The sequence below is a fragment of the Physeter macrocephalus genome, chromosome 18 (assembly GCF_002837175.3).
Source record: "Physeter macrocephalus isolate SW-GA chromosome 18, ASM283717v5, whole genome shotgun sequence".
In the NCBI taxonomy this organism is placed as follows: Eukaryota; Metazoa; Chordata; class Mammalia; order Artiodactyla; family Physeteridae; genus Physeter; species Physeter macrocephalus.
The window spans coordinates 4,059,662-4,072,847 of NC_041231.1; the positions used below are offsets into that span (position 1 = coordinate 4,059,662).

Consider the following 13,186-nt stretch of genomic DNA (forward strand, 5'->3'; position numbering starts at 1 on the left):
GGGAGGGGACGGGGAGGGGAGGGGGAGGGGAGGGGACGGGGAGGGGGAGGGGAGGGGAGGGGAGGGGGAGGGGGAGAATGAGCCCACCACAGCCCAGGAGGACAGTCCAGGGGCGGGCAGCTTACCTTCTTCTGGCTGGCAGACAACTTGCGAGGAATTGTCACACACACTGAAAAGCAAGGGCAAGGCTGCAGGCCCGAGGAAACGCTGGCCTCTCCCAGCCGGCCTTTGCCCTCCAGCCCGCGCCTCTGCTCCCGGCCCAAAGCCTCAGGGCGCTACCCCAAAGGCTGGGTCCAGGAGCCCCCGCCTGGGTTCCCACCGTGGGCAGAGAGGGGACGAGGCAAGGGGAGCGGAAGGAAGGGGGGCCCACTTCTCCCCTCCCCCGGCTCCTCTGTGCGCGCGGCCACGTGTCCACATGTGTGTACATGAACACTGTGTGCCAGTGTGTGTGTGTGGATGTGGGCGTGTGTACGTGTGCGCTGATCTCCCTCGGGCCCCTGTGGTGTGCGCTTAGATACCAAGACTGGCAGATCTGCTCCGTGGGCACAGACTCTCCAGGTGGGTAGTGAGTGTCGTTGATGTAGCAACCACATTGGTCCCGTGTGACACACTTCTTCAGGTCCTCGGCGTAGATGGGACTTTCCTTAGGGCACCGGGGGTAGCAGCCTGGTGAGCACAGGGCACTGGGCTTGGACCGGCACAGAGGCCCCCACATCCACCAGACCCTACCCATCCTCCCCACCCCGGCAGGTCCTCTTCTCCAGATGTCCTCTGGGAAGGCAGGGGCCTGGACACCCCCCCTTCCTGGGGCCCTGACACCGCCACGTGGCCAAAGGGACAGCCAGGCCCCGCCCAGCCTCCTGGGGGGCACGCCCACCGCTCCCCGGCAGATCTCGCGCGCGCTCTCGGCTCACGGACGCTGCAGAGGCCTCCCTAGCCGCCACCTCGTCCTGTTCTGTTCTTTCCCCGCGGCAGCTTCGCTCCTGACCCCACGCGGTCTCCTGACCCTTACGTGGCACGTTGAGCTGCCCCTTTCCTGCCTCTCTCCTCTAGGGCGGGGCCTCGGCTCGGGCTCCCAGCTCACTGTCTGATGAACACACTGCAGCGCGGCGAGCCCGGCCCACCCTGGAACGCAGGGTCCCAGGCCCCACAGGGCCCCTCACCCTCCAGGTAGGACACAGAGATGTTGGAGTGGACGCCGTTGATCGTCCTGCACGTCTTGAAGCTGTGGTTCCCGCAGGGTTCGTAGTGCCACGAACACACTTTCGGGGGGTTGTAGTAGTCACAGAATATGGCTGGGGGAGGGGGGAGGGGCGTCAGGCCCGGGGAGGCCGGGAGGGGGCCACAGGCACCCCACACCCCGGTGCGGCAGCCCCCAACCCGCCACCCCGGCGGCCCAGCTCCAGGACAGGCGGGCACTCACGGCACAGGTCGGGCTTCCTCCAGGACACGCAGGCCCCCACCTTGGTGCACTCCTGGGCGTAGGAGGCCACAGCGAGGCAGAAGCATCCGCACTCCCCGCTCGTGTCGCAGGAACACGAGTCGTGGACGCAGGCCTCGTAGAAGGGCGTGGGGTCCACCTAGGGAGGGGCCCCCACATGCCGGTGTGCATACCGCCCTCCTGTGGACAGGCCTTCTCCTGCGGCCCAAGACGCTCAGGCCCCCGAGGCCGACTCTGCGCCCGCGACAGGGTCTCTGCGCCCGGGACAGGGTCTGCTCACCCAGCCCTAGCCCCCAGGGCTCCAGTGGGGCTGGCGGGGGAGGTCCAGCGACGGTGGCCCGACCCCGCCCACCCCCCAGCCCTGCTGGGGGCTGAGGGCCATCTGGGCCTTAGGGGCTTGTGCCCTTTCTCCCTCCCTGGAAGGTACAGAGGCTGGGGGCCCAAGCAGGGGTCTCAGAGGGAAGGCTGGACCTCTGGCCGTGCGTGCAAAGGACACAGAAGATGGAGCTGAAGCTGGAGAACAGACGGCACGAGGTGCCGCCGCCGGGGGCCGGCCTCGCCCTCGGCCCTGCCCACGCCCACTCCCCGCCCACCTTGCTGTGGCAGACCGCGAAGACTGGTCTCTTGATGATGCTGCACTGCTTCTTGGCCCAGGAGTGGCGGTGCGGACTCGCGGTGCACGGCTCGGGGGGGGTGTTCACGTCCGGGCAGGTGGGGGCCTCCTTCCAGCTGTTCCCGAAGTCCAGCGCGCTGTCCACCACCATGTGGTCCCGCGTGGTGAAGTCGTTGCTAGATCGCTGGTCAAAGTTTCCGCACAGGCCGCACACGGTGCCCTGCAGAGACGAGCCGGCCAGGGGCTTTGCCAGGGGGCTCACAGGAGGGGGGCGCCGGCCGCGCAGGAGCCTGGGAGGCCCCGCCGGGCGCACGGGCACGGGCTGGCCGACGGGCACGGCGGCCGCGCACCTTGTAGGAGGGGGCGAGCTTGATGAAGACGCTGGTCTTCTTGTCCCAGATGACGATGATGCCGATGCTGGCCTCCACCACCAGGTACTGGCCCACTTCCCGCGTGGTGTAGGCCACGCGGTGGCCCACGTCGCGCTGTATCACCACGTGGCCTTCGTCCTCCAGCTTTAGCTCCGTCCTCTGTGCCCAGGGGAGAGGCCCCGTCACTGGCTGGGTCTGAGGGTCCCCGAGGGACCATGCGTGCCCCGGGGCAGGCAGCACTCACCCCCAGGAAGATCTTGATGGCCTTGGAGCAGGTGACGCCCGTGGTGCCGCAGGGGACCTTCTCGGTGATGATGCTGAAGGAGCCCAGCGAGGAATTCTGGCCACAGTAGTCCTGGGGGCCCCCGGGCACGTGAGCCAGGCCGGCCCGGCCATGAGGGTCCTGGGCACCCCACCCCAGCTGGGCCTGGTCAAGCCTCAGCCCCTCATCTGTTGAGAGGGGCCTTAACCCCCCAGACACACACGCCCCTGTGCACCCCACCCCCCCAAAACCCACGGGAGGGTCATGGAATGGGAGGGCCGAGGAAGGGCTCCCCTCCCACCCCAGACCCCCTCCACTCGGAGCCTCCTAACCAGTCTGGGAACAGCCCAGGGCCACAGGGCAGGGACCACGAAGCAGAGGCAGGCTCTGGCCGTGCCCTCGGCCTCACCTGAACGGCCACGTAGGAGCAGTGCCCATCGAAGTCATAGTACTTCCCGTCGAAGGTGATATAGTGGCTGTTCCCGTAGATGGCACAGGAGCCGTGGCACAGGGACTGGGTGCATGCCCAGCGCCCTTTCTGGCAGGTGCTGAGGACAGCGAGATGGGGGGCCTGGAGGGGCTGCAGGGTCCCCAGGTCCCCCACCCCTGCTCAGCGTGTACCCTGGCGCTGTGCGGAAAGCCCCCCCAGCAGCTCACAGAGCACACCTCCAGGCCCTCCTATCCCGGCGGCCACCCAGGCCAGGGCCCTGCCAGCCGGGTGGGAGGCCGCGTGGCCCTGCAGACCCCGGCCGGCCCCGCGGAGGAGACCCCCACGGAGGAGGCCTGTGGCCCAGGGCCGGCTCCCCACGGAGCGCCTGGGGGCGGGGGGCCAGGGTGCTCACCAGGTGTTGCAGTCCACCCTGATCTCGTCCCCGGGCAAGTACAGGTCCTTGTTGTGCATGCACGGGCACGCCTCCTCCACCACGCAGCCGCCCCGGCCGTCGTCAATCAGCCCCTCGGGGCACACGCAGCCACTGACGCACTCCGTCTGGTACTGGTGGGCCGTTGGAGAGCGGGGTTCGGGGATCAGGTGCCGGGCCCAGGATGGCTGGCCCCTCTTCTGATGCTGCAGACACCCCTCGTGCTCCGCCCCCGACCCTCTGACACCTGACATCTCTCCCTGGTCCAGCCTCCGGAGCCCTGCCCTCGGGCTCACCACTGGGCTGGGAGACGGGGGGAGCAGCCCGCCGGGGCCCTACGCTGTGCCCTCAGCTGGCTGGGTGGGGACCCACAGGCAGCCACCTCCCCCGAGGAAATGGGGGGCCAGCGAAGCGCACGTGTCCAGAGGACCTAGGGCCCAGAGCCGCAGGACCGACCGTACGGGAGCCTGCCTGCACCCCCGTCCACAGCGACCCCCCCCCCACACCCAGTACGCACATAGCCGGCAGCCAGCGTCTGGCAGCTGACGGGCCTGGGGCTCCAGGTGGCCAGCGCCGTCAGGTTGTTGCAGTCGACGTGGATCTTCGGGGCCGTACAGCCTGCGGGACGGAAGGGGCCACCTCAGCTCAGGTGAAGTTGGGTGGGGGGCTCGTGCAGGCCATGGAGGGGGAACAGGCTGGGGGGCCGGGAGGCCGCGCACGGGGCAGCAGCCACTTACTCTGGCCGAGCAGCTTGACCTGCAGGCAGTGCAACCTCCCGTTCCGGCAAAGGCTGCGAGGGAGAGGTGGGGGGTGACTGGGGCCCTTCGGGGGGCAGGCCCAGTGGCTCTGTGGGACCGGGCAGGGGTGTGGGCCCCCCAGCAGAGTTGGCCCTCCCTCCACGGCCCCAGGCCACACACCATCTCTCCTCCTGCCTCAGGATAACCTCCCCCGCCTCTAGGTAGAAGCCACGGTGGTAGCAGGAGCATTTGGCCAGGGGCACGCAGCGGCCCTTCTCGTCCAGGAAGGTGTGGTCGGGGCAGCCGCAGCCATCCACGGGCGCGAAGCCCTTGATACAGTGGACGTCAGACTCGGAGAGCGAGCGGCAGGTCTGCTGGCAGGTGGTCAGGTTGTACAGGAAGACCTGCGACCTGGGGCAGGAGTCCACGTCCTTGTCTGCAGAGGGGAGGGGCCGGCCTGAGGGGCGGGAGGACGGCCCCCAACTCCCTTCCCCGAAAGCCATCCCCAAGCCCCACTTCCGGCCACGACACCCACCCAGCCAAGGGGTCAACGAGGGCAGTCACCCCGGGACCACCCTGGCCACACAGGCGCCCCAGCCCCACGCACCTCCCCTTCTGAGCTAAGGGATCGTGGCCACAGTTCCAGGCCCCTCCCTGCAAGCAGAGTGGCCCAGGGCTGGTTTCCTGCTGCTTCCTGCCCGAGGAAGCTGGGAGTGATGTCGCCCCCCTGCACCCTCGACCCTCGACGGCCAGGGCGAGCTGCCACCTGGGACAGCAGTGACCTGAAGGCCGGCCCAAGCCCAGGACACCTGGCACTCACTGCAGACGCGCTCCCGCCAGCCCCACAGCATGACGCCCTTAATGGCACAGGCGCGGGCGTAGGAGGACAGGGCCGCGCACATGCAGTCCTCTGTGCTCTGGCAGTTGCACGTGTCGTATTTGCACCTCTGTGGGGGCAAACAGGGCGGTGAACCGGGAGAGCTGGCTGGGGGACATCACGCCCGTGTGAGCACTCAGACACGCAGCACTTACGCACGTGCACACACACACCCAGCTATATATCACATGTGCTGTGCACACACACCCAGCTATACACATGTGCTGTGCACACACACCCAGCTATATATCACACGTGCTGTGCACACACACCCAGCTATATATCACACGTGCTGTGCACACACACGCAGCTATACACATGTGCTGTGCACACACAGCCAGCTATACACATGTGCTGTGCACACACACCCAGCTATATATCACATGTGCTGTGCACACACACCCAGCTATACACATGTGCTGTGCACACACAGCCAGCTATACACATGTGCTGTGCACACACACACCCAACTATATATCACATGTGCTGTGCACACACACCCAGCTATACACATGTGCTGTGCACACACAGCCAGCTATACACATGTGCTGTGAACACACACCCAGCTATATATCACATGTGCTGTGCACACACACCCAGCTATACACATGTGCTGTGCACACACAGCCAGCTATACACATGTGCTGTGAACACACACCCAGCTATATATCACATGTGCTGTGCACACACACCCAGCTATACACATGTGCTGTGCACACACAGCCAGCTATACACATGTGCTGTGAACACACACCCAGCTATATATCACATGTGCTGTGCACACACACCCAGCTATACACATGTGCTGTGCACACACAGCCAGCTATACACATGTGCTGTGAACACACACCCAGCTATATATCACATGTGCTGTGCACACACACCCAGCTATACACATGTGCTGTGCACACACAGCCAGCTATACACATGTGCTGTGAACACACACCCAGCTATATATCACATGTGCTGTGCACACACACCCAGCTATACACATGTGCTGTGCACACACAGCCAGCTATACACATGTGCTGTGAACACACACCCAGCTATATATCACATGTGCTGTGCACACACACCCAGCTATACACATGTGCTGTGCACACACAGCCAGCTATACACATGTGCTGTGAACACACACCCAGCTATATATCACATGTGCTGTGCACACACACCCAGCTATACACATGTGCTGTGCACACACAGCCAGCTATACACATGTGCTGTGAACACACACCCAGCTATATATCACATGTGCTGTGCACACACACCCAGCTATACACATGTGCTGTGCACACACAGCCAGCTATACACATGTGCTGTGAACACACACCCAGCTATATATCACATGTGCTGTGCACACACACCCAGCTATACACATGTGCTGTGCACACACAGCCAGCTATACACATGTGCTGTGAACACACACCCAGCTATATATCACATGTGCTGTGCACACACACCCAGCTATACACATGTGCTGTGCACACACAGCCAGCTATACACATGTGCTGTGAACACACACCCAGCTATATATCACATGTGCTGTGCACACACACCCAGCTATACACATGTGCTGTGCACACACAGCCAGCTATACACATGTGCTGTGAACACACACCCAGCTATATATCACATGTGCTGTGCACACACACCCAGCTATACACATGTGTGCACACACACCCAGCTATACATCACATGTGCTGTGCGCACACAGCCAGCTATACACATGTGCTGTGCGCACACAGCCAGCTATACACATGTGCTGTGAACACACACCCAGCTATATATCACATGTGCTGTGCACACACACCCAGCTATACATCACATGTGCTGTGCGCACACAGGCAGCTATACACATGTGCTGTGCGCACACAGCCAGCTATACACATGTGCTGTGAACACACACCCAGCTATATATCACACGTGCTGTGCACACACAGCCAGCTATACACATGTGCTGTGCACACACACGCGGCGGTTTCCCACAGGAGCCTCGCAGGCAGCGGGGAGGGGAGTGCCTGGGTGGGGTGGGGGAGGGCCGGGGTTGGGGGGGAGGGCCGGGGTGGGCCTGGGCCAGCCCACCCACCTTGTAATACTCGGTTGGGTCCACGGCAGAGTGGCACTTGCTGAACGGGGTCCCGGTCTTCCTCAGCAGGGCGCACCAGTGCTCAGCGTAGTTGGCTGGAGAGGGTTCAGCCCCTCAGTGGGGACGGCCCGCCAGCAAGTCCCCCAGGTCAGGCTGCCCAGCCGCCCAGGCTGGGGCAGACACCGTCCCCTCGGTGGACCGAACCCAGGCCCCTCCCTTCAGGGCGGGTCAGCACAGGACGGTGCCCCTTTGTAAGGCAAGGGCTCCCACCCCTCTCCTGCCTCCACCTCGTGGACGTGGCAGGTGACCTGGCAGGGGTTAGGGTGTCCTGTCAAGGCACCAGGCCAGCCCCCGGACGAGGGCCACCAGCCTGCGATGAGTAGCCCCGGCCCCTCTGCCCTGTCACCGGGCAGGCTGCCACCGTGGGCCACCATAGCCAGCCGCAAGGCAGAGAGCAGCAGGTGGACAGCTGGCTCTGTTGTCTCCACGCTACACCCACCCGCCACGTCCCACCAGGAGCCCTGTCTGCGCAGAGCCAGCTCCCCAGCGGCCGGGCCTCACCGCTCTCGATGTTGAGGGAGCAGGGGTCATCCAGCCAGTCCAGCTTGTCGTGGCAGCTCGGCTGGGCCTTCCAGGTGTTGGCGAAGCCGGCGCCCGTGGCCTCCACCAGCCCAGCGGCCGTCTGGAAGTCGTCACTCTCAAGGCCATTGAAGTTCCCGCAGAGGCCTGAGGGGCCGGGACAGGGTTGGAAGGGGTCGGGGGTCAGAGGGTGTGCAGGCCCGACGGTGGCCTGCGTGGGGGGGGCTGGGCGGGGCCGCTCACCCTGCACCAGCCCCTGGGCGGCATGGTCCAGCGTCAGAAAGAGCTGCATGACTGGCACCAGCTGGGCCTGCAGCCTGAGGCCGAAGGCGGTGGTCACGACGAGGTGATGGGAGGACGGTTGAAAGATGGAGAAGCTCGCTGCAAGGCAGGGGCGGGGAGGGGCCGCGGAGGGCTCGTGGGGAGGGCTGCCCTCCTTCCCCATCCCCCCCGTCTCCCTCCCCCTCCCCCCCCCGCCCCCTCCCCGGCACGGGTGCCCTGGAGCAGGACTCACCCGTCACGTGGGGCAGGTTCACCTGCAGCTCATTCAGCAGGACGCTGCCGTCCAACTTGAAGGCCACGACCTGTGGGCAAGGCCGAGTGTACACGGGGGCTGAGAAGGGCCTTGGGGCCCCCGGGGGTGCTGGGAGGGCAGGGGGCAGGGGCACCCACGTTCTTCTTGTTGTCAGCCAGCAGCACCACCGTCTTCAGGCAGGTCTGCTTGTCGGTGGAGCCGCAGGGGGTCAGCTCGCCCAAGACGGCATAGGAGTCGTTGAGGGCGTCCTGTGGGGAGGACAGAGGGTGTTGCAGCCACACAGCGGGTGCGGCGGGGGTCCAGCTCCACCCACATGCCCACCCGGGCGCCGGCCACCTTGGTCAGCACGTAGTAGCAGTCCCCGTGGAACGTGTACTTCCTCCCGTCGAAGGTGGTGATGTGGGCGCCGCCCTCCAGGGCGCAGGTCCTGGGGCACTGCAAGTCCTGGCACACCCAGCGGCTGGCGTTGCAAACACTGTCGGGCAACAGGGCCAGGGTCAGGCTCGACCGCCACCCCAGCCCGCTGGGACCCCCCAGCCCACCTGGACCCCCCTCCCGCTGGACCCCAGCCTGTCGGGACCCCCAGCCCACCTGGACCCCAGCCCGCTGGACCCCAGCCCACCTGGACCCCCCTCCCGCTGGGTCCCAGCCCACCTGGACCCCAGCGTGTCGGGACCCCCAGCCCACCTGGACCCCCCTCCCGCTGGACCCCAGCCCACCTGGACCCCAGCCCGCCGGGACCCCAGCCCGCCTGGACCCCCCTCCCGCTGGACCCCAGCCCACCTGGACCCCAGCCCGCCGGGACCCCAGCCCGCCTGGACCCCCCTCCCGCTGGACCCCAGCCCACCTGGACCCCAGCCCGCCGGGACCCCCCCAGCCCCGGGACCCACCACTGCTCGCAGTTGTTGGTGATCTGTTGGCCGGGCGCGTACAGGCGTCCGTGCAGCTTGCAGTGACACTGGCTCACAGGGATGCAGCCGCCACCCTTGATGTCATCGTACACGGTGCCTGGGACAGTGCGGGACATGTTCCGTTCAGCCGGCCCGAACAGTGCCAGAGTCCCCCCGGCAGGGCTGCCGTTCCCAGGGCCACAGCCAGGGGCCGGCCTCCCTGGAGGGGCGCTGCCAGCCAGGCCTCCCACCCACAGACACCTGTGGTCCTTTAGGGGACAACGGTGGTCCCCACGCTGTATCCGAGGGACCCGCTTCCAGGCTCAGAGCCACGGGCCAGGCAGGAGGACGTCAACCCAGGGGGTGATGAGCGGGAAGGTGACACTACTGTGTGTGTGTTGGGGGGTCTTCAGCCCTTGTATTCCTTCTACCTGGACCTTGTCCCCTGATTTCCCCGCAGGGCCCCGAGCCATCACTGTCCCTCAGCACGGCTAAGAGCCGAGGCCCAGGCAGCGAGGCCCGCCACGCACAGGCGGCGGGTGGCGCTCGGGGCAGCGCCCTCCACTCTGGCTGCCTGCCTGCGTCCCCAGCACTCACCTTCTGGGCAGAAACAGCCGTCCATGCGATGCTCCTCGCACAGGCTGCTGACCTCCAGGTGTGAGCAGGTGTCCATGCAGGGCGAGCCGCTCTCCAGGTAAACCATGGTCCTGGGGCAGCTCTTAGCTGGACAGGCAAAGGCAGGCCCCTGAGCCTAGCAGCAGAGCGCAGCGGGCGCCACGAAGGGTCCGTGCCGGCCTCGCGCCCCGGCTGAGGTGGGCACAGCGTGGCTCCCGGTCCAGGGCACAAAGGGCACCGCGCTCCCCGTGGACCATCCCCGACGTGCCCCCGGCTCCTGGCCGCACGGCACTTACGGCAGAGCGAGGCGCTCCTCCAGTTCCGCGGCCTGCCGCCAGCGTGGGAACACTGGCGGGAGAACTCGGCGATGGTGCTGCAGACGCAGGAGGTGCCGTGCGGGCACTGGCAGCGGTCCTGCACGCAAGCCTGCACGTGCAGCTCCAGCGGCACCCGGGCCCGGCAGTCCTCGAAGGCCGTGTCTGTCAGCAGCCTCTCGCACTCGGCGCGCTGGCGGGCAGGGGGCGGGGCTGCTCACGGTCCCTCCCCTCCGCGCCACCAGGGCGGGGGCGGGGCCCAGCTCTGGGGGGAGGTGCAGGCTCTGCTCCCACAGCCCCCTCCCCCGCGGATGGCCAGCGACTCACATGCTCAGAGCAGGACTGGGGGGTCGGCACGTCCTGGGGGCCGTCGCACACCTCCTCAGGCTTGTTGATTTTCTGCATGTTCCCAAACTCGATGGGACTGAAGAGCGCGCCTGGGGGGGTGGGCACAGCCGTCCAGCGGGGCCGGGGCGGGGGGGAGCCTGCCCACAGCCCAGCCGCCGAGGCCCGAGGAGGCCCTCACCATCGGAGAGGAACTCGGAGTAGGTCTGCAGACCGTTGTAGTCACCGCAGAGGCCACACGTGTGGTTCCGGAACTTACTGTTCAGCTCCAGCTGTCCGGGAAAGGGGGACAAGTGGGCAGGCCGTGGGGCAGCCAGCTCAGCCTCAGAGCCCTGTCTGAACGGGTGTCAGCCGCGGTGGGAGAGCTGGGGTTAGCTGGGGGGAGCCCTGGCCATGCCGAGGACCAGGAGGGCTTTGGGGAAGGGGCAGGGCCAGCCCACCCCCCCGGGCCACAGGGTGTCCTCACGGGGTGGACCGCCTGAGCCCCCGCTCTACCACCAGCCTCTCCGCCCGCCCAAAGGCCACACAGCGCCCCGGCCCACCCGGACCCCCTCTTGGCCCCCCGGGGGTCCCCGAGGCCCGCGACACACCATGACCGAGTCCTCCCGGTTCCACATGAGCATGAGGCCAGCGCGGGAATAGACCTTGATGTAAGCGTCACTCTTCTCGATGAGCAGCCCCGGGCTGTAGTACGGGCTGCTGACCCTGGGGGACGGGCACCGGGGGTCGCGCCGGCCCATGCAGCACCCACGTGGCAGGGGGGCTGAGGCTGCGGGCGCGGGGGTGGGGTGGCCAGCTCCCATCCGGGAGCCACAAGCAGCGTGGCCACCCTCTGGGGGCACTCGAGCCGTGGCCGAGCCCCCGTCCACCTGCCTGGCTAGGTCCTCTGGGCCGAGCCACACCCGCCTGCCCAACGCCCTCTCCACACCCCCTCCCTGGGCTCTGTTCTGGGCAGGGCTCCCAGGGAGCCCGGAAAAGCCCTGGGAGGAGGGAGCACCAGGCTGGAGAAGCCCCACCCACCCCATCGCCCAGGGCAGGCGCTGTGCCCACCCCACAGTGCCCCCGTGGGCCCTGTTTCCACCCCCTACTCTGAGCCTGGGCTTCGGGGAATCAAAATCCCTTGCAGCAGGGGAAGGGCAAACCCTGCAGGTGGGGACCCCCCTGCACCCCATCCCCGCCCGCCCGGGGCAGGAATGAGCGCAGAGCCCCATTGCTCCTGAGACAATGCGGGACAACGTCGGGGGAGGAGGAACGGGCCTCCCGTGGGCTCCTGTAACCCTAGCCTGGGCTGCCAGGCTACCCTGACCAGCACGGTCAAGCCCAGAGCCTGGTGGGCTGCCAGCAGGCGGGCTGGAGGAGACTCACTGGTTTAATAAAGCTCCCTCCCCAACACCCTCCTTCTTAGCCGGCGGGGCGGCGGTGGGGGGGAAGGGAGGGCCAGCGGGGGCACCAGCCGGGTCACACTTGCTCACAGGACGCGGGAAGGGACACCGCCTGACCACTCACATGGCGCCGTTCACCACAGCGAGCTGGCTGGTGAGGTAGATGGCGTCACCCTTGACGGTCAGCAGGATGTACTCGACCTGGCTGTGGCCCCCACTGCGGCCGGGGCCCCGTCTCAGGTGCACAGCGAACTCCTGGTAGGCCTCCCGGCAGTCAGAGGCGAAGTTGTAGTCGCACAGCCCGGGGAAGCGGAAGACGTCTCCGTCGAAGGTCTTGTAGTGGGAGTCGCCCCACGTGCTGCAGACGCTGTGGCCGTGGTTCCGGGTCCTGCCTTCTGGGGCACAGCGGGTGGGCACGTGAGCAGCCCGCGTCGCCAGGAAGCCTGTCCATCCGAGGCTCCGGTCTGGCAGCGGCCCTCCGAGGACCCTCCAGGGGCGCCGCGCAGCAGCTCAGAGCCCATCGGGGCCTCGGCCCGGGCCCCGGGGAGGGTCGACCTGCGGGGGGGCCTCTGCTGGACACTGGCCACCCCACCCCCTGAAAGGGCGTCTCCAGCCGCCGCGCCCTCCCACCCTGACCCTGCGGGGGCTGCGGCCGTGTGCTGAGCGGGGAGCAGGGCCAGAGGGGCTGTCGGGCTCCCTGGCGCCCTGTCAGCTGGCCCAGCTCCCCGCCCGGGTCTCCACCACACTCCGTCCATCCACAACCCAGCCAGCCTCCCAGCCCCGTTCCAGCTCCCCTCATCCCGCGAAGACCTGTGCCAGAGGCCTCAGAGGGGGCCTGCGTCACGTTCATCCATATGGGGCCGGCTCCCCTTCCCCCAGCCCCGCCACCGCCCTGTCCCCAAACACCTGCTGGGACAGAGACGTCCCCATCCTACGTCTGCATGGTCTTCTCTGGCTGAAGCCACCCCTTGAGCAGAGACCCAATCAGCTGGCTCTGCTGAAGGGCCCAGCTTGGTCTTGACCCCCAGTCCCGGTATCAGGATCCCTGATACCGGGACTGGGGGCCTCCCCTGGCCAGGCCCCTCCTGGCAGGCCCCTGCCTCCCCCAGGCCCACAGACAGCCACCCAGACCGGTGCGTCCGCCTGGGACTGTCCCCTGGATACACACTCCGGCCAGGTGATCACCTTCAGAAGCATGGTGGGAACCCAAGACCCCCTCCCCCCCCCCCTCCCCCCCCCCCCCCCCCCCCCCCCCCCCCCCCCCCCCCCCCCCCCCCCC

General features: G+C 67.0%; 1 protein-coding gene across 1 annotated transcript in view; it reads right to left on the reverse strand.

The window, feature by feature from the left end:
- MUC2 (mucin 2, oligomeric mucus/gel-forming) overlaps positions 1-13,186 on the reverse strand; it is a 43,962-nt gene that overhangs the window by 30,291 nt on the left and 485 nt on the right. The window contains 26 exon segments of the mRNA XM_024117671.1: positions 126-169; positions 519-666; positions 1,164-1,295; positions 1,424-1,580; positions 2,035-2,274; positions 2,405-2,584; positions 2,670-2,780; positions 3,097-3,235; positions 3,530-3,681; positions 4,065-4,165; positions 4,285-4,337; positions 4,465-4,720; positions 5,105-5,231; positions 7,248-7,342; positions 7,809-7,973; positions 8,070-8,207; positions 8,341-8,410; positions 8,499-8,609; positions 8,698-8,836; positions 9,252-9,369; positions 9,849-9,974; positions 10,163-10,373; positions 10,508-10,617; positions 10,707-10,797; positions 11,116-11,230; positions 12,032-12,302. Of these exon segments, the coding sequence (XP_023973439.1) occupies positions 126-169; positions 519-666; positions 1,164-1,295; positions 1,424-1,580; positions 2,035-2,274; positions 2,405-2,584; positions 2,670-2,780; positions 3,097-3,235; positions 3,530-3,681; positions 4,065-4,165; positions 4,285-4,337; positions 4,465-4,720; positions 5,105-5,231; positions 7,248-7,342; positions 7,809-7,973; positions 8,070-8,207; positions 8,341-8,410; positions 8,499-8,609; positions 8,698-8,836; positions 9,252-9,369; positions 9,849-9,974; positions 10,163-10,373; positions 10,508-10,617; positions 10,707-10,797; positions 11,116-11,230; positions 12,032-12,302 (3,600 nt within the window).